At 38.6% G+C, this 25,106-nt stretch overlaps 1 protein-coding gene across 1 annotated transcript in view; it reads left to right on the plus strand.

Moving 5' to 3' along the window:
* Positions 1-1,119: 1,119 nt before the first annotated feature.
* Positions 1,120-25,106, plus strand: part of BBS1 (Bardet-Biedl syndrome 1) — a 39,444-nt gene continuing 15,457 nt past the window's right edge. The window contains exons 1-8 of the mRNA XM_071679308.1: positions 1,120-1,191; positions 2,755-2,902; positions 7,192-7,291; positions 10,103-10,218; positions 12,881-13,054; positions 15,913-16,044; positions 18,212-18,439; positions 24,510-24,738. Of these exons, the coding sequence (XP_071535409.1) occupies positions 1,154-1,191; positions 2,755-2,902; positions 7,192-7,291; positions 10,103-10,218; positions 12,881-13,054; positions 15,913-16,044; positions 18,212-18,439; positions 24,510-24,738 (1,165 nt within the window). The 5' untranslated portion in view covers positions 1,120-1,153. The remainder of the gene's footprint in view (positions 1,192-2,754; positions 2,903-7,191; positions 7,292-10,102; positions 10,219-12,880; positions 13,055-15,912; positions 16,045-18,211; positions 18,440-24,509; positions 24,739-25,106) is intronic.

The raw sequence follows: 25,106 nt of genomic DNA on the forward strand, positions 1-25,106 counted from the left end.
GAAATGTTTTCATTTAAACAAATATTTAACTTGCTGTAGAATTCCCAAGACATTCTGTTTCACCTTGATTCTTCATCGAGGTAACAATTGGACCGCTAAACATTGATTATATTCTATACTTATGACTAGCAATGCAAATAATACTGGAATGATAATACTAAAATTATAATTTTTTTTTTTTTTTATACTAATCGCCATTTCCCGCATTAGCGAGGTAGCGTTAAGAACAGAGGATGAGGACTGGGCCTTTGAGGGAATATCCTCACCTGGCCCCTTTCTCTGTTTCTTCTTTTGGAAAAAAAAAAAAAAAAAAAAAAATGAGGGGAGGATTTCCAGCCTCCCGCTCCCTTCCCTTTTAGTCGCCTTCTACGACACGCAGGGTATACGTGGGAAGTATTCTTTCTCCCCTATCCCCAGGGATAGGGGAGAAAATTATAATAATACTACTTAATTATCCATCAAGTAGTACTCTCCTCTTTTTAGTTATTGCATCTATTTACTCATGAATTAGTTCTCATATATAAATCTTGAATAGTTTATTTCATGGTCTAAAACCATGTAAAAGTTGTTGAAATGAATAACTGTTCATTCTGTGCCAGAAACATTGACGATACGAGTCAGTTCAACTCCATAACAACCTTACAGCTTTTGGAAGCAAACTGCGGTGCATTCAGATTGCTTAATGATAAAAAGAGCATTACTTTGCGCGGATCCTACTTATCACACTTACGAAAAGTATCACGTTGTACCAAAAAATTTACTTAAATATTGAAAGACGCTGTTAAGAGCATAAACTTTATGCAGAAGTAGGACTTATGCGATTCCCAAGCAGCACTTCTACGCTTTTATTTGAACTTTGAAGTCTGATTGACATGCACCCGAATGTGACTGTTGTCATGACAACGAAGAATGTAAATAAACATAGACGGCTTTTCTTATTTCTTTATAAGGCTAAGTACAATTTTCATTTAATTTGTTGACAATTTTATAATATATTACCCAATATCAGATAACCAGTTTCTTAGATTTATATTTTTTGAGTGTTTATATTTGGTACAACACTTGAATAGATTTACTAAAGTTCAGTTGATTGTTACGTACAATTTGTACCTAGCTTCACAAAAACTAACGAGTGCCTTATTCCTACCACTAGATGGAGAAGAACTTGTTTAACACCAAAATGGGAGAAAAGTAGGTCTTTCAGTTGTGATCAGATCAGATTTACACACAGTTTGATAAAATATGCTACTTTCTAATAACAGGCTTAGTGTGTTAGCATTGGGATAAGAAATAAATTCGCTGTTAGCGAAAACGAATGTTTATAGCAGAATTTAGTACAGCTTTTATCTAGAATCTGTATTGTAAACATAGATGTATATTTTTATGAAATTTTGCTTACAATTTTTGTGGTATAGTCCTTTTTACATTAGATAATATGTAATATGCTAAAGGTTAAGATTAATGGGGAGTTTTTAGATATAAAAATGTGATTCATACGAATTATTAGTGTGACCTTAGGTAGTAATGACAAGTGACGTAAAGCTAATACAGCTCTTCTCACTAAAATAGAAATTTATAAAGGTGAACAGAATTCAAAGGAGAAGGAGATTTGGGATTAAGAAATCTGTTAATAATGAAAGATGACTTCGAATGTATTTTATGGGAACACCTTATTTTGCTGACCGATGAAAATCATATGAGGATTTGTTTTACACACTAAACTGTAAGTAGTTGGTGGTAGGCATCCGCCAACCACGTTTTACGACTGCAAAGTGTCAGGAGTGGAAGAGCACAATATATGTATTGAACCAGCTCTGCAGTGGCTGTTATGTTCATCTGCCAGTCTTGGTCACCTGTTTGATCCAAGTGAAATCAGTCTCCATTTACATCTTCATACATGAAATGCTCCTGTTGTACCCAGTCCCATTTTATTCTGTTGGCATCATTTGAAATATCTCTAGCCCTAATCATTTCTCTCACCTTATCTGTCCTTGTCTTCTGCAATTTGCCTCTTTTCATCGAACTTTTGTGTATAAAAGTTGTTGACTTTGATGTGTATTGTAATCTGCGTATTAGACAGCCTTTATTGATATTTTCATTGCCACGTATGAGAGCTTACTGAACATTAATGCATATTTTGGGGGGAATTAGATTTACTGAATTGGAGTCCCTAACACTGCAGGTTGATAAATGGAAGGAACTAATAATTTGTTGGAGTACTCTAAGTGGCAGAAGGGGAGATTTAGTTGCTATTTGCCGGCAGTTATGAATTTTCATAGGCAACATTCAGTATCATCTAAGTATACTTCTACTTTTTTGTGCAGTAAGGGATAACTCCAAAAAATTTTGCTCTGCAACTTTGTATAGATGAAAACTATTACACATTATCATAGTTATGTAAAGATTAGCTTCCTGTATATTTTTTACATCATATTAATGGATGTCAATTTGATCAGTACAATATTTTATTTATTCCATATTTTTAATGGCATTCTAGATATTGTTTCAATACTGTTGTTAGTGTTACTAAAGTATACTGTATTTTAGTTCTGAAACCTGTTTCAAGATGCATGATGATACTCACCTGTTATATGATGAAGTTGCTGAAGAAAAGGGCAGTAGAGTGTTGGGAAACAACAAGTTTTGTAATCATATTCTACTAGTATAAGTCACATACAGTGTATCCCAAACTTTAATAAGCTACATTTTCTCCAGCTGAGCAAACAGGAATCTAATTAAGAATTTATGTTTTAGTGATCGATGGCTCACGGCACATCATGACCCTCTTGCAACCCTTTATACGTTTAGTTCCTGTATGGCTTTAGCAGACCTACATGGAGATGGAGAATCAAAGCTCATAATTGCTGACCTTGGCACAGGAGCATACAACATGAAGCTGAAGGTGAGATTTATAGTGTATCCATTTAAGTTTCTATATCTTTGATGCCATGTACATTTTAAGAATTTTCTCAGTGGAGGTAAGGCATGATAGAAAAGTCTTAGGATGCCCTGTCAAACAAACCTTTCTATTAAGCTCCATCCCTTTCACTTTTTTGTGTGTCCCTTCCCCAGTATATTCCCTTACTTTCCTGTCCCATGATGTTAGCATCTTTGCCTTAGTCTTTTACATTCTCTTATTCTCATATCTGCGTTCTTTGCAAACCTATGTTTTTGCAGCCTCAGCATAACCAAACGTCTTCAAAGAATGTTGTTTAATCAGCTCTATGACACCACATGCTATGACTTTTCTTCTTTCTAATATCCCATGTCTCTTACACACCAGCACTATTTATTCCAGTCCATCTATCAGTAATGTGAGAAAACCTCAAGATAGCTAATTCCAGCAGCATGTGTTCTAGAACTAGCTGCTCTGCTCCAAGTTCATGTTTCAAGCATGTAAATTAGGGTTGACAGAGTTATGCTGCCCCTCATTCCTTTTCTTTAACATACAGTCTTATTTTTTCTTTCATAATTTTCCTCAAGGAGCTAGTCACCTTCCTGCCTTGAACAGATTTCTCCTTCATTTCTTTTTCCATTGTTTTGTTTACATAATGCTGAACCCAGATTCTTGACTTCTCCAGCTTCTTCCAGCAGTTCAACACTTATTCTTAACCTTTTGTTACAGCTCACATTAGTTATTTTTTTAGGCTCAGGCAATCACATTATCAAGCTAGATAAAGAGCATTTTGATGATAACAATCTTTGATAAAAAGGTGATGATGAAATCATTCATGGTATATGTATATGTATATATATATTGTTATTATTATACTTAATTGCTGTTCTTCACGTTGGTGAGGTAGCACCTGGAAACAGATGAAGAATGGCCCATCCACTCATATACACATATATATATGCATATATACATAAATGCCCATACATACATACATATACATATCAACATAAACCTAGATATACATACACAGACATATACATATATACACATATACATATTCATACTTGCTTGCCTTCATCCATTCCTGTCGCTACCCCCACCACACAGGAAATAGCAGCCCCCTCAGCAAGGTAGCGCCAGGAAAAGCCATAAAGGCCACATTCATTCACTCTGTCTTTAGCTGTCATGTGTAATGCACTGAAACCACAGCTCCCAGTCCACATCCAGGCCCCACATACCTTTCCATGGTTTACCCCAGATGCTTCACATCCCCTGGTTCAGTCCATTGATAGCATGTCGACTCTGTTATACCACAGTATACTCTATTTCTTGCACACCTTTCACCCTCCTGTATCTTCAGGCTGCGATCACTCAAAATCATTTCACTCCATCCTTCCACCTCCAGTTTGGTCTCCCGCTTCTCCCTGTTCTCCCCACCTCTAACACATAAATCTTCTTTGTCAATCTTTCGTCACTAATTCTCTCCATATGTCCAAACCATTTTAACACACCCTCTTCTGCTTTCTCAACCACACTCTTTTTATTACCACACATCTCTCTTACCCTATCATTACTTAATCGGACCACCTCACACCATGTACTGTCTTCAAACATCTCATTTCTAACACACCCACCCTCCTCCATACAACCCTATCTATAGCCCATGCCTTGCAACCATACAACATTGTTTGAATTATTTTTCCTTCAAACACACCCATTTTTGCTTTCCAAGATAATGTTATCTCCTTCCACATTTTCTTCATGGCTCACAGAACCTTCACCCCCTCCCCCACCCTGTGACTCGCTTCCACTTCCATGCAGATTTGCGTTTATGTGTATATATTTGTATATGAGTGGATGGGTCTTTCTTTGTCTATTTTCTGGCACTACCTTGCTAATGCTAGAAACAGCGATCAAGGATACTGGATAAAAGATATAGATAATATATATTGGAGGTGGAAAGATGGAGTGAAAAAGATTTTGAGTGATCGGGGACTGAACATGCAGGAGGGTGAAAGGCGTGCAAGGAATAGAGTGAATTGGAACGATATGGTATACCAGGGTTGACGTGCTGTCAGTGGATTGAACCAGGGCATGTGAAGCGTCTAGGGTAAACCATGGAAAGTTCTGTGGGGTCTGGATGTAGAAAGGGAGCTGTGGTTTCGGTGTATTATTACATGATAGCTAGAGACTGAATGTGAATGAATGGGGCCTTTGTTGTCTTTTCCTAGCACTACCTCACATACATTTGGGGGGAGGGGGTAGTTATTTTATTTGTGGCGGGTTGGCGATGGGAATGAATAAAGGCAGACAGTATGAATTATGTGCATGTGTATATATGTATATGTCTTGTGTGTGTATATATATGTATATGTTGAGATGTATAGGTATGTATATTTGCATGTGTGGACATGTATGTTTATGCATGTGTATGTGGGTGGGTTGGGCCATTCTTTCGTCTGTTTCCTTGCGCTACCTCGCTAATGCGGGAGACAGCGACAAAGCAAAATAAATAAATATATATATATATATATATATATATATATATATATATATATATATATATATATATATATATATATATATATATATGGATCTGGAGAAGGCATATGATAGAGTTGATAGAGATGCTCTGTGGAAGGTATTAAGAATATATGGTGTGGGAGGCAAGTTGTTAGAAGCAGTGAAAAGTTTTTATCGAGGATGTAAGGCATGTGTACGTGTAGGAAGAGAGGAAAGTGAATGTAGGTTTGCGGCAGGGGTGTGTGATGTCTCCATGGTTGTTTAATTTGTTTATGGATGGGTTGTTAGGGAGGTGAATGCAAGAGTTTTGGAAAGAGGGGCAAGTATGAAGTCTGTTGTGGATGAGAGAGCTTGGGAAGTGAGTCAGTAGTTGTTCGCTGATGATACAGCGCTGGTGGCTGATTCATGTGAGAAACTGCAGAAGCTGGTGACTGAGTTTGGTAAAGTGTGTGAAAGAAGAAAGTTAAGAGTAAATGTGAATAAGAGCAAGGTTATTAGGTACAGTAGGGTTGAGGGTCAAGTCAATTGGGAGGTATGTTTGAATGGAAAAAAACTGGAGGAAGTAAAGTGTTTTGGATATCTGGGAGTGGATCTGGCAGCGGATGGAACCATGGAAGCAGAAGTGAATCATAGGGTGGGGGAGGGGGCGAAAATCCTGGGAGCCTTGAAGAATGTGTGGAAGTCGAGAAATTATCTCGGAAAGCAAAAATGGGTATGTTTGAAGGAATAGTGGTTCCAACAATGTTGTATGGTTGCGAGGCATGGGCTATGGATAGAGTTGTGCGCAGGAGGGTGGATGTGCTGGAAATGAGATGTTTGAGGACAATGTGTGGTGTGAGGTGGTTTGATCGAGTAAGTAATGTAAGGGTAAGAGAGATGTGTGGAAATAAAAAGAGCGTGGTTGAGAGAGTAGAAGAGGGTGTTTTGAAATGGTTTGGGCACATGGAGAGAATGAGTGAGGAAAGATTGACCAAGAGGATATATGTGTCGGAGGTGGAGGGAACGAGGAGAAGAGGGAGACCAAATTGGAGGTGGAAAGATGGAGTGGAAAAGATTTTGTGTGATCGGGGCCTGAACATGCAGGAGGGTGAAAGGAGGGCAAGGAATAGAGTGAATTGGAGCGATGTGGTATACCGGGGTTGACGTGCTGTCAGTGGATTGAATCAGGGCATGTGAGGCGTCTGGGGTAAACCATGGAAAGCTGTGTAGGTATGTATATTTGCGTGTGTGGACGTATGTATATACATGTGTATGGGGGGGGGTTGGGCCATTTCTTTCGTCTGTTTCCTTGCGCTACCTCGCAAACGCGGGAGACAGCGACAAAGTATAATAAAAAAAAAAAAAAAAAAATATATATATATATATATATATATATATATATATATATATATATATATATATATATATATATATATATATACATATATATATGTGTGTGTGTGTGTGTGTGTGTGTGTGTATGTATACAGTATTGCAAGTCTTGCAGTTCATTTTACATTAGTAGGCCTCCTTGCACTAGACTTGTATGTAATGTCTCAGTGCATGTTTATGTATATATTTATTTTAGTTATATGACTGTATCAGATTACAGTATTTATGCTGATTCTATAATATTCTTGTCATTCCTCCAGAAGGAAAGTTTTTATTATCTGATATCTTTGTTCCTTTGTGACCTATTAATACTTAGGGAAAATTGAATGTCACCATTAAAATGCTTAAGTTGAAAGTGAAAAAAAGATATATGATGAATGTACATCTGTCAATTTCTTTAGGTCTACAGGGGAACTAGCTTGATGTCAGAAAATACACTGATTGACCTTCCAACAGGAGTCATAACCTTCCACATGGACACTACAGAACCTCGTGTACCAGGTAAGTATATACAAGAAAGATATTTAAAGAGATGGCTTTTATTCATCAGTTGTTTCTTGGTCAATGTACTAGTTTAAGAAAAACATTTCATTTTCAGTCATTTTTAATGAATGAATTAATTTGAGGTAGTAATACCTGCATAATTTTATTTCAGATTTATGATGACATTAATGGATATTGAAACCTGTAGATACAGAAGACATGAAATAAGGGATATCACTTATGTTGAAGTACTGTTCCAAAAATTTTTCGTTCAATACTTTCTTGTCTTAGAAAAGCAAAGAGTGGATTTTGTCTTTTAGGTTCACCTTGAATTTTATTAGTTCATATGGAATATGATAGTGAAAATTAGAAAGTATCAAAACTATAGTAATGAATTAGATTATGTTCCAAAAGGGATTTTTTTTTTAGATGAGAGAAGAAAACCTTTCATGGTTTAAGGAATTTACCATTTTAGGTTTTTTAGATTAGCTCTTTAAGTGCTGGCCAGGCAAAAAAGTGTCTCTCCAGGATGGGCAATAGTAGCATGCTTGAATTATTAGGAAAAATGTTTAGCCATTTGAATAGCCACAACCACTTAAACTTATAGCTAGGCATAAAATATCTTGCCTTGCTCCAGCAACCCAGAGCATCAGCCTTCAATCTCATTTTTCTCTGTTTTGCTTGGATACTGAGACTTTTTTTTAATATCTATTCAAAATCAGTTTCTTCATGGTCTCATGATATGTCCAAATCATACTAGCTGTCATCGCCATCCATGACCCACAATATCTTATCTGCTTGACATATACTTGCAGAGTGGGGCATTTGTGGAGTACACAACCTATTCCTGCCATGGTTATCTAGAAGCAACTGAGACATTTGAGGATTTTCTGAACTGGCTCATTAGAGTTGCAGGTGACACATTGCATATATATATTGATTGTCTAAGGAAAACATAGGCCTATTCACTGTGGTTGGGAAAATTTGAAAGCATATTCATGCATACAGGTATATGCTAAACAAATTTCCTACAGTGCATGTGTGACTTCTCTATGGCATGTTGATTTATAGGTAACTGAAAGGCTTCAGTATTTCACTATGGGCTCATTAGGATGGCAGGCAAAATATGATATCTGTATATATTGTTAGAAAGCACCATTCTATTCTGATGTGGTTGGGAAAGTGCATAAAGTATATAGTATATGTGCTTTGAACTTTCTCAGTCAAACATATATATTCATATATGGTAGTTTTAACGATGTTATATGGTTGCAAGACATGGGGTGTAGATAGGGTTGTACGGAGGTGGGTGGATGTGTTGGAAATGAAATGTTTGAGGACAATATGTGGTGTGAGGTGTTTTGATCGAGTGAATAATGAAAGGGTAAGAGATGTGTGGAAATAAAAAGAGTGTGGTTGAGAGAGCAGAAGAGGGTGTTTTAAAATGGTTTGGACATATGGAGAGAATGAGTAAGGAAAGATTGACAAAGAGGATATATGTGTCAGAGGTGGAGGGAAGAAGGAGAAATGGGAGACCAAATTGGAGGTGGAAGGATGGAGTTAAAAAGATTTTGAGCAATTGAGGCCTGAACATACCAGAGGTTGAGAGGCGTGCAAGGAATAGAGTGAATTGGAATGATGTGGTATACCGGGGTTGATGTGCTGTCAGTGAACTGAACTGGGGCATGGGAAGCATCTTGCGTAAACCTTGGAAAGGTCTGTGAGGCTCCAGGAGAACAGACAGAAAAGGCCACATTTGTTCACACTTAGTCTCTAGCTGTCATGCGTAATGCACCAAAACCACAGCTCCCTATCCTCATCCAGGCTCCACAGACCTTTCCATGGTTTACCCCAGGCATTTTACGTGCCCTGGTTCAGTCCATTGACAGCACATTGACCCCAGTATAACACATTTTTCCAATTCACTCTACGCCATGCATGCCTTTCACCCTCAAGCATGTTCCGGCTCTGATTGGTCAAAATCCTTTTCACTCCATCTTTCCATCTCCAATTGGTCTCCCGGTTCTCCTTGTTCCATCCATTTTTGACACACACCTTAGTCAACTTTTCCTCACTCATTCTCTCCATATGTCCAAACAATTTCAGCACACCCTATTTTGCTCTCTCAACCATACTCTTTTCATTACCTTTTCACTACTTACTCAATCAAATCAACTCATGCCACATAATGCCCTCAAACATTTCATTTCCAACACATCCACCCTCCTCTGCACAACCCTATCTATATCCCATGCTTTGGAACCATATGATATTGCTGGAACTACCATCCTTCAAACATACCCATTTTTGTTCTCTGCGATAAAGTTCTATCTTTACATACATTCTTCATCACTCCCAGAACCTATATATGTATGTGAGACTGTTTGTAAAGGGTTGATCACATGGCACAGGAGTTATTTTTAGCAGATTTCCCTTATTAACACTTGCTGATCTTTGCATTTACCACCCCTGACCCCACCCCCACTACCGATCTCAACACACCTCTTCCCAAGAGAAACCTTTCTGAAACCATGTTACTCATAGAAATGTACGTCATGCTAACATACATCAGACATGGCCTCCATCCATCATGAGAAACAAACAAACACAAAATAGACCCCACACAAGATCTCTCCCACTTATTCTGTCATTACTCAACCTAAGACAAAAGATGTTTGATCCTTGATGGCCAACACAAACCCAGCACAGATGAAACTTCAGTATCCCTTTTTGAGATCATTGAATTTTGTGGGATTCCCATCAAGGGATCCTTCAGCTACAACAAAAAGAACGACTTGTACTGATATTAATTTCGTATTCTTTATTTAGCTGTTGCTGTTGCATCTGGGAGCTACATTTACATCTACAAAAACCTTCGACCTTATTTCAAGTTTACATTGCCTACTCTAGAGGTCAATCCCACAGAATTTGATGCTTGGAGTCAGGTAAATAAATCATTTATTTGTGTTTCTATTCACACCGTATGCAGTACACAAGATGCAGACACAAGATGACACATGAGATTTTGTAAATAGCAGGAGATTCCCTCCAAGGGAAGTTCTCCAAGGCCAAAGTTCTCTGGGGGTATCCTTCTTTTAGGGGAACTTTCCAGCATCCCAAAGATATGTAATATGACTGGTTGAGTGGGGCTTAAGAAGTGTGACCTTTTGCCATGGATGATTAAGAGTTCATCCCTATCATCCGTCATTTACTGTGTTTTCTAGTTTTCATCTTCCCAATAGTGTAGGTGAACTCTAAAAAATCATATTGATGATCATATATCATAGATGGTAGATGCAGTTGGAGGTTAAGTGCATTTTCTTAAGGACATAAATAACCAAAGGCCAAAGGATGCAGATCACAAAAATTAACTTGAATGAAAATACTTATTTTTGCACTCAAACAGCTGATGCTTGTAAAACTCATGCCTTATATTCCTATTTGTCAGAGCAGTTAGACCCAGACAAAAAAATGCCCAGCTTCTCAAGAAAAGAAAAAAAGAATCACCTTTGCCAATAAAAGTTAACTTTTGTGGACCAGCTATTCATGGCCCTCAAGAGCAAAATAATGTCAGGTTTTATTCCTTTGGTTAGGATCAACTTACACTATGAATACTGGCAGATCATTAAAAAATACTGGCTATAGAAAAGCCAGGTGTGCTATTACCCTCTTTAAGATGGGTTGAATGATTTTAGTAATAAATGTCGATAGACAAGGAGTGGATAGACACAAGGCAGAGGAAATGTGGGAGAGAGAGAAGCCAGACAATGATCAGATGAGCAAAACAAGAAGAAAGAAAGCACTTCATATGTTTATTAAGAACTAGTTTTTGGTGAAAAACAGATAATCACGTGAAAGACTTAGGTAAAGAAGCTGTTGATACAGATGATGGTACATGTGAAGAGATATATTTAAAGTTTCAGAGCATATTTACGTTAGATGACCCAGAACTTCCAATGCTACGGGATTAGCAGTAAGTTGATACCTAGAAAACACTGACATAAAACCTCTAGAAGGAAGAAGGTTTATGAAAAAGTTTGACCCTTTCAAGAATGTGGACTAGACTCTCACTTTTCCCTCAACAGACCACTGTGGATGTTGTTTGAGACTTCGTTTGAAGAGTTATTGTGCCAGTAGAATAGAGGAGAACTAACATGATACTCATCTTTAGGGGAGGTGATAGGGAGGCAATCCTCAGCTACAGACCTTTGTCACAAAAAAGGCATGGTTTGCACAATATTTGAGAAGATAATCAGAAAACAGAAGGAGGATTATTTAACTATCAGGAACTACTCATGTGAAAAACAGCATTGTTTTGTAAAGAGATCATGCGTGATGAAACGCTTAAACTTTTAAATGAGAATAGCAATGTCTTATGAATAAGAGGCGTTTAGACAGGCTATGTATTCTTGAACTGTTAGACTGCCTTTGGTACCATTTTTTATAGAAAACAGACAGAGCATTTAGATTTGCAGGCCGGTGCAAGATAAGGAATGATAGAATAGACTGAAAGCTATGTACCTGAGAGATAGTAAAAAGCACGTCAGGGAATGTCTTTAAGCTGGACAAGGGTTACAAGTGGAGTGCCTCTAGTCTTATTGCTGGAACTGCTATTATTTCTGCTCTTTCTAGATGATTTGATAGAAGAAATCATAATATATTAGACTGTTTGGTGATGTTGCCAGTATTTGAATGAATTTGAATGAAATGAGTGATAAACAGGGCAACATGTTTTAAAGAGATTTAAAATCCCTGGGGATAGGGGAGAAAGAATACTTCCCACGTATTCCCTGCATGTCATAGAAGGCGACTAAAAGGGGAGGGAGCGGGGGGCTGGAAATCTTCCCCTCTCGTTTTTTTTTAATTTTCCAAAACAAGGAACAGAGAAGGGGGCCAGGTGAGGATATTCCCTCCAAGGCCCAGTCCTCTGTTCTTAACACTACCTCGCTAATGCGGGAAATGGCGAATAGTTTAAAAAAAAAACAAAAAAAAAAACTGCGGTACAGGTCAGGTAACTGTACTGAAACTTATCCTTACCAAATGTGAGGTAACAGAGATAGGAGGAATAAAAGCAGACCAAACTGTTGCCACTATATTGGGAGAAAGATTTCAAGAAAAAGTTTTAGGGATTTGATTGAAGCTGGAATATATGTCAGCAATTTGATCTTATCACTTGAGTAAACACAGCACTGCCAGAATTAATAGAAGGGAGCTATAGATTAAGGAGGAAGATCCTCAGTCTGCCCACATTGGATGAAAAAGGATGAAGAGAGATATAATGGGGACCATGACGATGTTAAAATAGACTAGGCCTTTGAAACCTAATGCTGCTCCAAAATAGAGGAAAGGAAAGTATCAGGTACGGTGTGTAAGTGACAGGACAGAGGGATGGAACTTTAGAATATATTCTTTACCTTCCTGCGCGTTACAGAAGATGACCAGCCATTGAATACTGCAGGTCCACTTTGGCTCAGGTATCAGTTATGTGATTGACTGCAGTCACTTGCAGCATTTGATCCTCCCTGTGTAAATGAGAGAGTGGAATGTAATTCTTCATTTTGATTGACTGTCAGTTAAAGTATATAAGTATTGGTTTTGATTTCCCAGGCCCGAGATGAACTACTAGATGTGAGTATGCTGTATGAGATTCTAGATTCACTGAGACAGGAAGTAGGAGAGTGTGGCCTTACTACACGGTCTCAGCGGTTTCTTATGTGCCCTGACCATGGGAGTCAGGCAACCTTCCTTGATCAGCATAAGGGATTCCTTCTGAAACGTCAGGTAAGTTGAAGATTTTCTGTAATTAGCTTATTTATTATTTGCTCACATGAAGATTCTTGAGAAGAAACCCTTATTTATGTACTTAGAAAATAGGAGGTTTACTATAAACTTTCATGTCTCATACTATCCTTCAGTATTTTTTTTTGTTATCCTGTATTAATTCTTTCTATTCAATTTTCCAACATGTACTTTTTCCATTGTGTATCTATTCTAACGGCACCTCCCACTCCAGCAGCCCATTCTTAGTGTGAATACTGTCACCTCAAGAAAGCTGACTAGAATTACTTATGTAACTTCTTTCCTGACTTTCTTTGGATAAATTACTGTCTCTTAAGTGTTGATGCCTCTGTCTCCACCAGATGCCTAGCAGAGGTTATTCTTGTGGGAATTGAAGCATTTATCTCCTCTTCCTCGAAGATGACCTCTTCATCCAGTTGATGGTTCAACCATTCTTGTTCTAAGGCCATTCAGGCAAGGGATCAGGCATATCGGGCTTGGAAGGACTCTCCTTACTCTGACTCCCATTCAGCTTTTATCTTTGCCTCTAATCTGTGCTAACACGTTATCCATGAGGTGAAGCGTTCCTTTATTCAAAGGAAGTGCGATCACCTCTCCTCGTTATCCCCTGATAGGTCTATCGGGTCTTTATCTCTGACAGTACTATAGCTGTCTCTTCCATAGACAGAGTAACTCTTTGGTGTCCATTTATCCTCTAACTCCACCTTGGATGACTCTAACATTCCTTCACCCTCTGATGCTTCTCTTACTTATCCTATGTCCTTTCCCGTAATCTCTTTTTGGACTGTCCAAAAATGCTTCTTTCCATGGACACAAGCAAGGTTTATGGTCCTGATGTACTGAAAGAGTATGCCTCTGAACTTGCACCTGTGCTGTCTTGTCTGTTCTCTTTCTGTTTAAAAACCAAAACTTTTCCTTCTCCCTAGAAGTATGCATTGATACATCCCATCCCTAAGAAGGGTAACCATTCTGACCCCTCTAACTATCATCCTATTGCTTTGACATCTTCCATTTCCATAGTCTTTGAAACCCTCCTCAACTCCTTTATTGTTAAACACCTTGAAACTCACTGTCTTCTCTTTGATCACCGATATGGCTTCTGTAAGGCGAAGTCAATTGGTGATATTCTTTCCTGTCTCACTAATGTCTAGCCATCATCCCTGAAAGATTTTGGGGAGTTATGTGTAGTTGCCCTTGACATATCTAAGGCTTTTAACAGGGTGTATTGGCATTGGGGTCTCATCTCTGAGCTCCCTTCTGTTAGGTTCCCTCCCTCACTTTGCTCCTTCACATTTAGCTCCCTCTCTGGCTGATCCATCTCTGTGGTTGTTGAAGGATCAGCTTCCCCCCTTTTCTCTATCAACAGCAGTGTAGCTGAAGGTTCTGTCCTGTCCCTTACAGTTTTTCTCCTTTTTTTAATGATTTCCTCTCCTTCACAAATACTCTAATGCACTCAACACTGTATTCATCCACATCTTTCAATTCTACTCCCTCTTCTCTCACTCAATCTGGAGCTCGTCTGGACGCAGCTTCCTCAGTAAATTCAGACTTGGACAGGATATCTCAATGGGGTTGACAAAATCTTGTTAAGTTCAATGCCTCCATCACCCAGTGTCTACCAATCTCTCTATTGACAACTCCTCACAACTCTCAACTCTCCTTTGACAGTTCTGTAATTCCACCTCTTGACTCATTGAACGTACTTGATATAATGTAACATCCACTCATTCTTGAAAACCCTATGTTATGGGAATTGCCAAGTCTATTAATAGGTGTCCTGTTTAGATGGTGAAACTTCTTTTCTGAATAGTTGCTTCGTTTATACAAGGGATTGATTTGTCCTTGTATGAGTACTCTCACATTTGGGGTGGTTTTATCTCTGCATCCTTACTTGACAGAGTTGAGTTGAAAGCAGTCTGTCTTATAGTCTGTCCCAGACTAACTTCCAAACTTGATCCCCTTGCCCTGCGCTGCGGTGTTTGCTCAGTCTCCCTCTTCTATAGGTATTACTTTGGTTTTTGCTCCGAGAGGTGGCTGCTTATGTGCCCACATCACTAGCTAGATCACACAATACTTGGCAAGCTGCTGCATCACATGATCATTGTGTGGCCATCAGCAACTTAAGGGTGGGCCGTTTTGATTCCTGCTTCTTTTTGTACACATCAAAGCTTTGGAGGCCTACTTTCTCAGTCTTTCCCAATAACTATAACCTGGCATATTTCAGAAAACAGATATTCCACTTTCTCAAAAATTCATATATACTTTCCATTGTCTTTTCTCTTTCCATTTCATTATTCTCTCTATATTTCATTTAAGGCCCGGCCTTGATGTGGATTTTTGCCCGTGACTGGAGTCTTTAACTTAGAAACAAAGTACTTGGCTTTCATTTTATTCTTATTTCTTACTGTGATTTGTGGGTGCCTAGTTCATATATGTGATCATAAGTACTTGCAGAATATTTCTTTTACAAATGTTTCAGGTATTACTAACATTTATGGTCACAGCTGAAGTATTCAAAGAGATTATTTATGCACTCTCCTATTCTGAATGCAAGAAAGGGCACAAAATCAGGTTGAAGACTAATAGGATGCCTATAAATCTTGTACTAAAAGGTTTATTAGTCATGGTAGGAGATGCTTAAAAGGGGAAAGGTGTAAACAAGGTGACTCATTCAGAGTGATTCAGTGCTTTGATGTATAGTTCTCTTTAGACTCGACTAACTATTGGTGTCACAACCTAAATACTTAGTTTGATGGCATTCCACTTAAAAGGCTTTGGATTACATAACCCTTGGTACCCATGCTCTGTCAGATAAGTGGCACTCTATACCATTATTACAGACTGTGGTGACATGTTTTTCCACTATGAAAAAGAGCCATGCTGAGGATGATGCCATTTCATGTCTAGTGTTGGGGACAGAGAGCGCAAATATTTTCATCTTGGATCCAGAAGCTTTTACAATTCTTAACAGTGTAAGTATATCAAAGAATTTAGATTAGTATTATTTTTTGTTTTGTTTTCATTGCTATCCATACTCTTCATTTGTGCCTTCACATGCACTGATTATAAATTCATAAGATAGAATACTAGGGCTTTTAAGGCTAGAGAATGCTTGTTGTATTGAGGATCTTGGCTGGATATGTATGTGTATGTATATATGAGTAGATGGGTCTGTTTCCTGGCGCTACTTTGCTGACATGGGAAATGGAGATGAAGTATGATTAGGAAATAAATGAATATATATATAGTTATTTATTATATTTTTTTTATTATACTTTGTCGCTGTCTCCCGCGTTTGCGAGGTAGCGAAGGAAACAGACGAAAGAAATGGCCCCCCCCCCCATACACATGTATATACATACGTCCACACACGCAAATATACATACCTACACAGCTTTCCATGGTTTACCCCAGACGCTTCACATGCCTTGATTCAATCCACTGACAGCACGTCAACCCCGGTATACCACATCGCTCCAATTCACTCTATTCCTTGCCCTCCTTTCACCCTCCTGCATGTTCAGGCCCCGATCACACAAAATCTTTTTCACTCCATCTTTCCACCTCCAATTTGGTCTCCCTCTTCTCCTTGTTCCCTCCACCTCCGACACATATATCCTCTTGGTCAATCTTTCCTCACTCATCCTCTCCATGTGCCCAAACCACTTCAAAACACCCTCTTCTGCTCTCTCAACCACGCTCTTTTTATTTCCACACATCTCTCTTACCCTTACGTTACTCACTCAATCAAACCACCTCACACCACACATTGTCCTCAAACATCTCATTTCCAGCACATCCATCCTCCTGCGCACAACTCTATCCATAGCCCACGCCTCGCAACCATACAACATTGTTGGAACCACTATTCCTTCAAACATACCCATTTTTGCTTTCCGAGATAATGTTCTCGACTTCCACACATTCTTCAAGGCCCCCAGGATTTTCGCCCCCTCCCCCACCCTATGATCCACTTCCGCTTCCATGGTTCCATCCGCTGCCAGATCCACTCCCAGATATCTAAAACACTTCACTTCCTCCAGTTTTTCTCCATTCAAACTCACCTCCCAATTGACTTGACCCTCAACCCTACTGTACCTAATAACCTTGCTCTTATTCACATTTACTCTTAACTTTCTTCTTCCACACACTTTTGCAAACTCAGTCACCAGCTTCTGCAGTTTCTCACATGAATCAGCCACCAGCGCTGTATCATCAGCGAACAACAACTGACTCACTTCCCAAGCTCTCTCATCCCCAACAGACTTCATACTTGCCCCTCTTTCCAAAACTCTTGCATTTACCTCCCTAACAACCCCATCCATAAACAAATTAAACAACCATGGAGACATCACACACCCCTGCCGCAAACCTACATTCACTGAGAACCAATCACTTTCCTCTCTTCCTACACGTACACATGCCTTACATCCTCGATAAAAACTTTTCACTGCTTCTAACAACTTTCCTCCCACACCATATATTCTTAATACCTTCCACAGAGCATCTCTATCAACTCTATCATATGCCTTCTCCAGATCCATAAATGCTACATACAAATCCATTTGCTTTTTTAAGTATTTCTCACATACATTCTTCAAAGCAAACACCTGATCCACACATCCTCTACCACTTCTGAAACCACACTGCTCTTCCCCAATCTGATGCTCTGTACATGCCTTCACCCTCTCAATCAATACCCTCCCATATAATTTACCAGGAATACTCAACAAACTTATACCTCTGTAATTTGAGCACTCACTCTTATCCCCTTTGCCTTTGTACAATGGCACTATGCACACATTCTGCCAATCCTCAGGCACCTCACCATGAGTCATACATACATTAAATAACCTTACCAACCAGTCAACAATACAGTCACCCCCTTTTTTAATAAATTCCACTGCAATACCATCCAAACCTGCTGCCTTGCCGGCTTTCATCTTCCGCAAAGCTTTCACTACCTCTTCTCTGTTTACCAAATCATTTTCCCTAACCCTCTCACTTTGCACACCACCTCGACCAAAACACCCTATACATATATCTATGTATTTTTTGCATTCAAGAAATTCTACACTGAAACAGGGAATAGTGATGCTGTTTTCCTATGTCTTAGCAGTAACCATTCTCTTAACCTAGATGAGTCTGCCAAGTGTCCCAGTGTTCCTGTCAGTGTCTGGTTTGTATGATGTCGAATACCGCATTATAGTGGCATGCCGCAATGGCCAGATTTACACTCTAAAGCGTGGGACAAAAATTGGCCGACCTACTGCTGAGCTAACATCCCAGCCAGTAGGTTTGCTGCGACGAGACAAGAGCATCATTGTAGCCACCATGGATCAAAACCTTCATTCTTTTAACAACAAGGTAACCCATTTTATGTTGTGCTTTACGTAATGAATATTTGAATTAATTTGATGGGTAATTTTGTGTATTTGATGCAGAATATAGAGAAGAAAGTCTTGATGGTTGACTGGTTTACTGCCATAAACCCATGTTTTAAGTCAGGAAAAGAATTTTTTAGTAATTATGAAAAAAAAATGAACCGCAAAATAAAAGATACAAGTAGGAATGATAACTGAGAGATAAATTATGTATGGAAGCAATAAGGTTTTTTTTCAGATTTTGTTGAATGAGAAAATTTATTGATATAGGTAGTGAATCATTTTGCCTCAGTCATCTGCCCATGAAGGTATTGCCATGAGGAAACTAAAGGGATTGTAATTTTTCAAGCTAGTTTTGTAGATCAAAGCTCCATAGTAGCTCCCTTGATGATTTACTACACTTTTATAGATACCCCACTATCCCTCAGATATTGCTAATTCCTTTTTTTATTATTTTCCCTTACATCTCTTACATGGGACAGTATAAGCTGATCTTTAATAACATCTATCTGTCTATATCTCTGATGCCTGTTCCCTCAGGGAACTCCCATCAAGGGTGGCCATGGCATCCCCACGCATTCTTCCATTATTTCTCTCCCCCTTTTATTCCTCCACCCTGTTTGCCCATGTCACAGTTGGGTCTTCCACTCACACCCACCCCTTTATTTGTACATACTATCATACACTCTCCCTGTAAACAAACTCCCAGTCTTGCATTCTTACCAAATGCCCAAACCACCTCGAAGTATTATATTTCATCCATTCTATCACTCCATAATTCACACCCTTTGCATTCTCTCATACACCCTTTCATTGTTTTCTTCATTCCATCTAGTCACACCACATACTCTTCTCTAATAACTCATTTCCACAGCCTGGATTTTTGACCTTTGTGATTCATTCCATACCCTTGTTTTGACTGCATTGATCAGGTTTGGGAAGACTATGCTGTCCCTCAATCCTCTCTTCACTTCCATACTTACATCTCTACTCTTCATTCTTCTATTAAGGGACCCAATGACTCTTCTACCTTGTACTGCTCTCTTCCTCATCTCTCCTTCCATATCACCACACTTACTTTAGATGCTTAAATTCTCTCACTTCTTTCAGTCTTTTCCCCCAATATTCATAGCACAGTTTAGTACACATTCTTCTTTCATTCTATATAGTTTTTACAAAATCTATACTTTCATTCTTTACTTTTACTTGTATTTACCTTCAATCACCTATGCTTACACACATTGTAAAACACACTTACAACCTTCTGCAACTCCTCTTCACTCTCGTTAAACAGTATAGTATCATCCTCAACCAGGCTTGCCACTAGCCACCATATCTCACTGCCACATTCCATCTCTGCATCCCTTTTCCCTAGTTTTGCTTTCACCTCTTATCACTTCATCCATATATATATGTATATTAAAAAGCCATGGTGCCATCACACAACCCTGTCTCACACCTACATGTATCCCAAAAGTTTTGCTCAGCTCTCCATCCACTCTTTCACATGCATTTGCTCCTCTATATAAGGCTTTCACACCATCCAACAGTTATCCTCCTATACCATATACCCTGAGCACATCTCACAAATCATTCCGCTCATTGTCATATGCTTTCTCTGGATCCATAACAGCTGAATACAACTTCTTACCTGTCGCTGAATACTTTTCCAGTCATCTTTACTACAAAAATCTGATCCACTCATTCCTTACCTTTCGTAAAACCCCCTTGTCTTTCGTTATTTTGCTTTCAGTCACTTCCATCACTTTATCAATTAATATTCTTGCATACACTTTTCCTGGTATACTTAACAGACTTATTCCCTATAATTGCTACATGCATCCATTGCACCTTTCCTTTGAATAAAGGAATGATAATAGCTTTCACCTGATCCTCAGGCACAACCTTTTGTTTCCATGTTAAGTTACATATGAGATGCATCCACTCTATCACACTTTCTACTCCATGCTTCAGCATTTCAGGCATATTCCCATCCACTCCAGTTGCCTTTCTTACCTTCACCCTTATTATGGCTCTTCTTATCTCCCTTTTTGCTATAAGCCCTTGCACTTGTATCCTCTTTCTTCCATCCTCCATACCAGTGCGTGTAAGAACTGCTGGCTCCCTTTCTTCCACATTCATCAGTTCTTTAAGATACTCTTTCCATCTTCCTTTCACTTCCTCCTTTTGATTCAGCAACTCTCCTTTCTTACTTCTCACATCAACATTTCCACTCTTATATCCACCTCTTTCCTTTTTCACCTCCTTCCAGTATAGTTTCGTATTTTCCTGAAACTTTCCATTTAAGTTCCTTCCAAATCTTCATCTACTCTTTCTTTGCTTTCCTCTATCAGCTTCTTAACTTTCCACTTCCATATCTTGTATTTTTCCTCCCTCCTATGCTGAACGTTGACTGATACATTCATATTGAGCAATCTACCATACCTTTTTCTTCTCTTCCACAGCATTTCTAATCTCTTCTGTCCACCCTGCATTGCCTATTTCATTCCTGTATCTCACTACCTTCTATCAGACTACTGATTCAACAACCTTTAATAGTATTTCTCAAAACATTGATTTAAACACCTCATTCACACATGACTGCTTTCCTACATTCACTGCACTTCCATAAAAGCTTTTAGTAACCTTCCTTTCATAATCCTCCCTGCATTTTTTCTGATTCATCTTCTTGCTTGCTAACACTTCTACCTCTCCATTTTCCCTTACACCATACCTCCCTTTCTCCCTGATCCTGATCCCCACTAGAACCATGAAATAGTCAGAATCTCCAAAGAATCCTCCCATGACTAGCATCTAGCACAGCTTTTCTCAATCTTTCATCCACTGCCACATAGTCAATCAAAGCCTTTTGCTCTTGTCTTCCATCATTCCTCTTCCATGTATATCTGAGGATCATCTTATGCTGAAAAAGGTGTTTGCAAGGAATAAGCCCCCATCAGCACAAATATCCACCAGATAACTTCCATTCTCATTTACTCCAAGCACTCCCCATTTACCAACTATCTCACCAATTTCATCACATCCAACTTTTGCATTCATGTCACCCAATATGACCACATTTCTCTCATTCTCAAAACCATGTCTACAGTCATTCAAATTTTTCCAGAATACCTTCATTTCATCCTCACCTTATGCAGTTTTCATATTCACAGGTGCATATACACAACCCATGCATACTTCACAATCCTAATCTTTCCTTTTCCCCACACTATTCTTGACCCATTCCATCCATACTCTGTAATACCCTCCCATACTCTTGGTGATAGCAGATTTGCACGTTCTTCTTCTCCTCTTCCCAATAATTTTCACTCATTCCTGTCCATACCACACATCCATCTATGCCCTTCCATAAGTTGCATTCATCATTTCCACTTTCACTCCACACACCCTGTCTAAGGATATGAGTTTCCCCAATCCCTGGCACATCCACACTAAAACTTTTAAACCTTTCCACAATCTCCCCCCTTTTACTCTCACCAACCATCCCATTTACATTCAGTGTCATCGCCCTCAATCGCTTGTCTCTTTTAACCCTTAGCACGACTGGTAAACTTCACTGCAGCTGCTTATCCTTTTGTGCATCACACTTGACAGGGCACTGGCAGAGAGCAACTCCAGCACAGTGTTTCCAGAGGCAGAGGCTCCAAAATTGCCAAAAAACTAAAAGTGACAGCACACCATAGGTGTTTGTGCAAACCTAAAAGTATTGCTCTGATGTAATTGGGCAATGCCTCCTACTTTACTTACGCCCCTAAGGGGTGTAATGATAAGTTCACCACAAGAAGATGGGGTTAGACTTGGATTTTCTAGTAAACTAGAGTATCCCCTTGAGGTGCTGAAACTTGATAACTTATTCCTGTTTCAAACTTCTTTACTTTGCACAGTAGTAGCACTTTTATAGCATATGCTTTTAAATCCCCTCCTTGATCAAACAGGATCCCCTCTCCAATTGCATTTTCCATGGAAGGTGGCTATCATGTGTATCACATGACTATCATGTGTACCGTGGATGGAAATTCATTTTGCGGTAATTATATGAATATGGGCCTCTTCAGGTCTGATAAAAGGAGATTCTGACTCCTATTTCTGGTCAACTGCTGCTTCCCCATTTCTACACAATAGCACATTCACCCCGAAACATCATAGATTAATTAGCTTCCAATTTGAATACTGTTTTTGGTTATGACCATATTGATTCTTAAGGCAATCTTTAGGCTTGTTCTTTAATTCACTACCCAGAAGATTTGAGTGTAGCTGATCCTGAAAAGAATGTTGGGTCTGACTAAAGGAAAGTTGAGCATCCATTATTTAGCTTTTTGTATGAAAGTGATTCATGATTCATGTGACCTGTGACTTAATTAAGTTTATGGTCATCAGTACATAGGGTAACTTGTTTTGCCTTCTCAGACTTTTCTCCAGCTTGTCTTTCTTATCTAGGAGGAGGAGTCTTGTGACCTCAAGTAGAGCTCAGAGACTTGAGAAATCCAGATGTTATTTTTGTGAAGGAGGCCTCAGATCTTATGAAAGAAGCCGTGAAGTATTTTCTTATCTTTATCTACTAGATCAGTTATTTTTTTCATTGGAATAGAAACTTCTTAGTCTGCTCAAGTTTGATAACTCTGTAGGATAGTATGGCTTTAGATTTCTTAGAAAGTGTGATTTTATCAACATTTCTTTGAAGATTTGTAGAATTGATAAATTTTGGGGAGTTTTAGACTACCTACAGAATCCGCACATGACCAAGGCAGATTTAAGTGTATGTGTTTCCCCTCTTATCAGGAATGCATTCGAAAAACACCTCTAACTTTTGAATTTGTTAACTTGAAACTTAACTTCATATGGAAAAATTTACTTAGATTGATTTGCATTAGATTTAACTTGGTGATCAATTGGTGCTACTGAATAGGTTTACATTGTCTTCCAGCTGCTGAGATTCTGGCTGACTGAAAAGAAATTGTTTCCTTGCTTCTAAGGTAGTTGAAGAAGATTATTTTGTCATCTAACATTTTTTAAACACAAGCATTATTAATTTAGATGTGTTTGTTTATGTGGGAATAACAGGGATGTGGGAGTCCTTGCCGACTAGCTTTGTATAGTAGATCCTGGTGGAAGAGAAATGGGTTTTCTGCTTGCTTACAAAGCAGTTGTGTCCTAGTATTGCCCATCTTTATGTAAATCAATTTTTGATTGGCTAATCTAACATTTCATATGTAAGATTTGGGATCCTGCCCCTAAAAAAAGCATGACTACCTTATTTGTAAAATTTTGGATCTTGTCATTTAGGTTAGGCATGAATACTTTATTGGCATGATATCCAAATGGTGGTCATCTTAAACTAAGCAATACTGAATCAACAGATGAGTCGTGTATTCACTCTTCTTATGAGCTGTGTCTAATTATGGACAACTTACTTGTAAAGCTTATTTCCTGTATTGGACAAGGCGAGCTTTTGAAGACCATGTGGTTTGTAATTCAGTCATCAGGCTTCATTATACTAAAATCTCTAACAGTTTGATAAAGATTAGCTGCACCAAGCATTATTCATAACTAAAATTTTGGGGCTTTGCCACTCAGGAGTTGATTTAAGAATATGCAACTAGTGCCACATCTTTCTAATTTGTGGCATAAGCTGATGTTCATTGAGACCTTATTTGGGTCTCTGTAAACATTGCTTGAGAGGGCTATTTACATTTAATGCATGTATGGTGCAAGTTTGGAAAATGTAATGCTTCTACTTTAGCCTTTGATGATTTATTGTGTATAGTAGTCTTTGCATTGGTAAAATGTCAAAAGCCTTTATCAATTCTCTTCATAATTTGCAGTAAAGTTAACAAGACATATGGCAAAAAACCTTCTTTGGGTATCTCTATGTTTTGAATGTAGGTAATTACAAACATGGCATAGGAAGTTAGATAGTTTATTAAATGCTAGTTGTCATAATCACTGAAGTGGTAAGTGGAGAATCTTTTAAAGCTTCAGGAAATTCAAGTATGAAAGAGATAACTTTCTAATCAACTTCATTTACTGTTTAGGGTAAACGCTTATGGTCCCTCAAGCTCCCAACACCTGTAACATGCATGGAAACTCTCGAGATCCGTACACTTGGCCTCACTTTGACTGCTCTAGGAATGGCTGACCATCGTGTCATGATTTATCGTGATAAACATTTAGTAGATACCATACACACAGAGGACAAGATATCTGCCATGAAGTTTGGTCGCTTTGGTCGAGAGGATAATACTTTAGTGCTGGTTATGAAAGGTATGGAGATTGTTACCCACTGATTTTCTGTGTACATTATGAAAAGATTTTTTTTTTTCAACCAAATATATACCTTTAACTCTTGTATGGCAGGATGGGGTCAGTAAACACATCACCATGTCTGAAAAAAGATTCTTCTGTATGAACTGATAGCCTGGCATACACAAAAAGTAATATAACTGCCAGTTTGTTGACCTTGTAGAGTTCTATCTAAGCAGAAAGAAATGTAGCTGACACATCTAGCAGCTCAAGATAAGAGGGGAGGTACTATTTCTCTCTTTCTGATGAACTTGGCTTTACACTGTTCTGTTACATACACAGGCACAGTATTGGTATTGAATTATATGAATATATTTAGAATTATTGCA

Source organism: Panulirus ornatus, chromosome 29 (genome assembly GCF_036320965.1).
Source record: "Panulirus ornatus isolate Po-2019 chromosome 29, ASM3632096v1, whole genome shotgun sequence".
Lineage (NCBI taxonomy): Eukaryota > Metazoa > Arthropoda > Malacostraca > Decapoda > Palinuridae > Panulirus > Panulirus ornatus.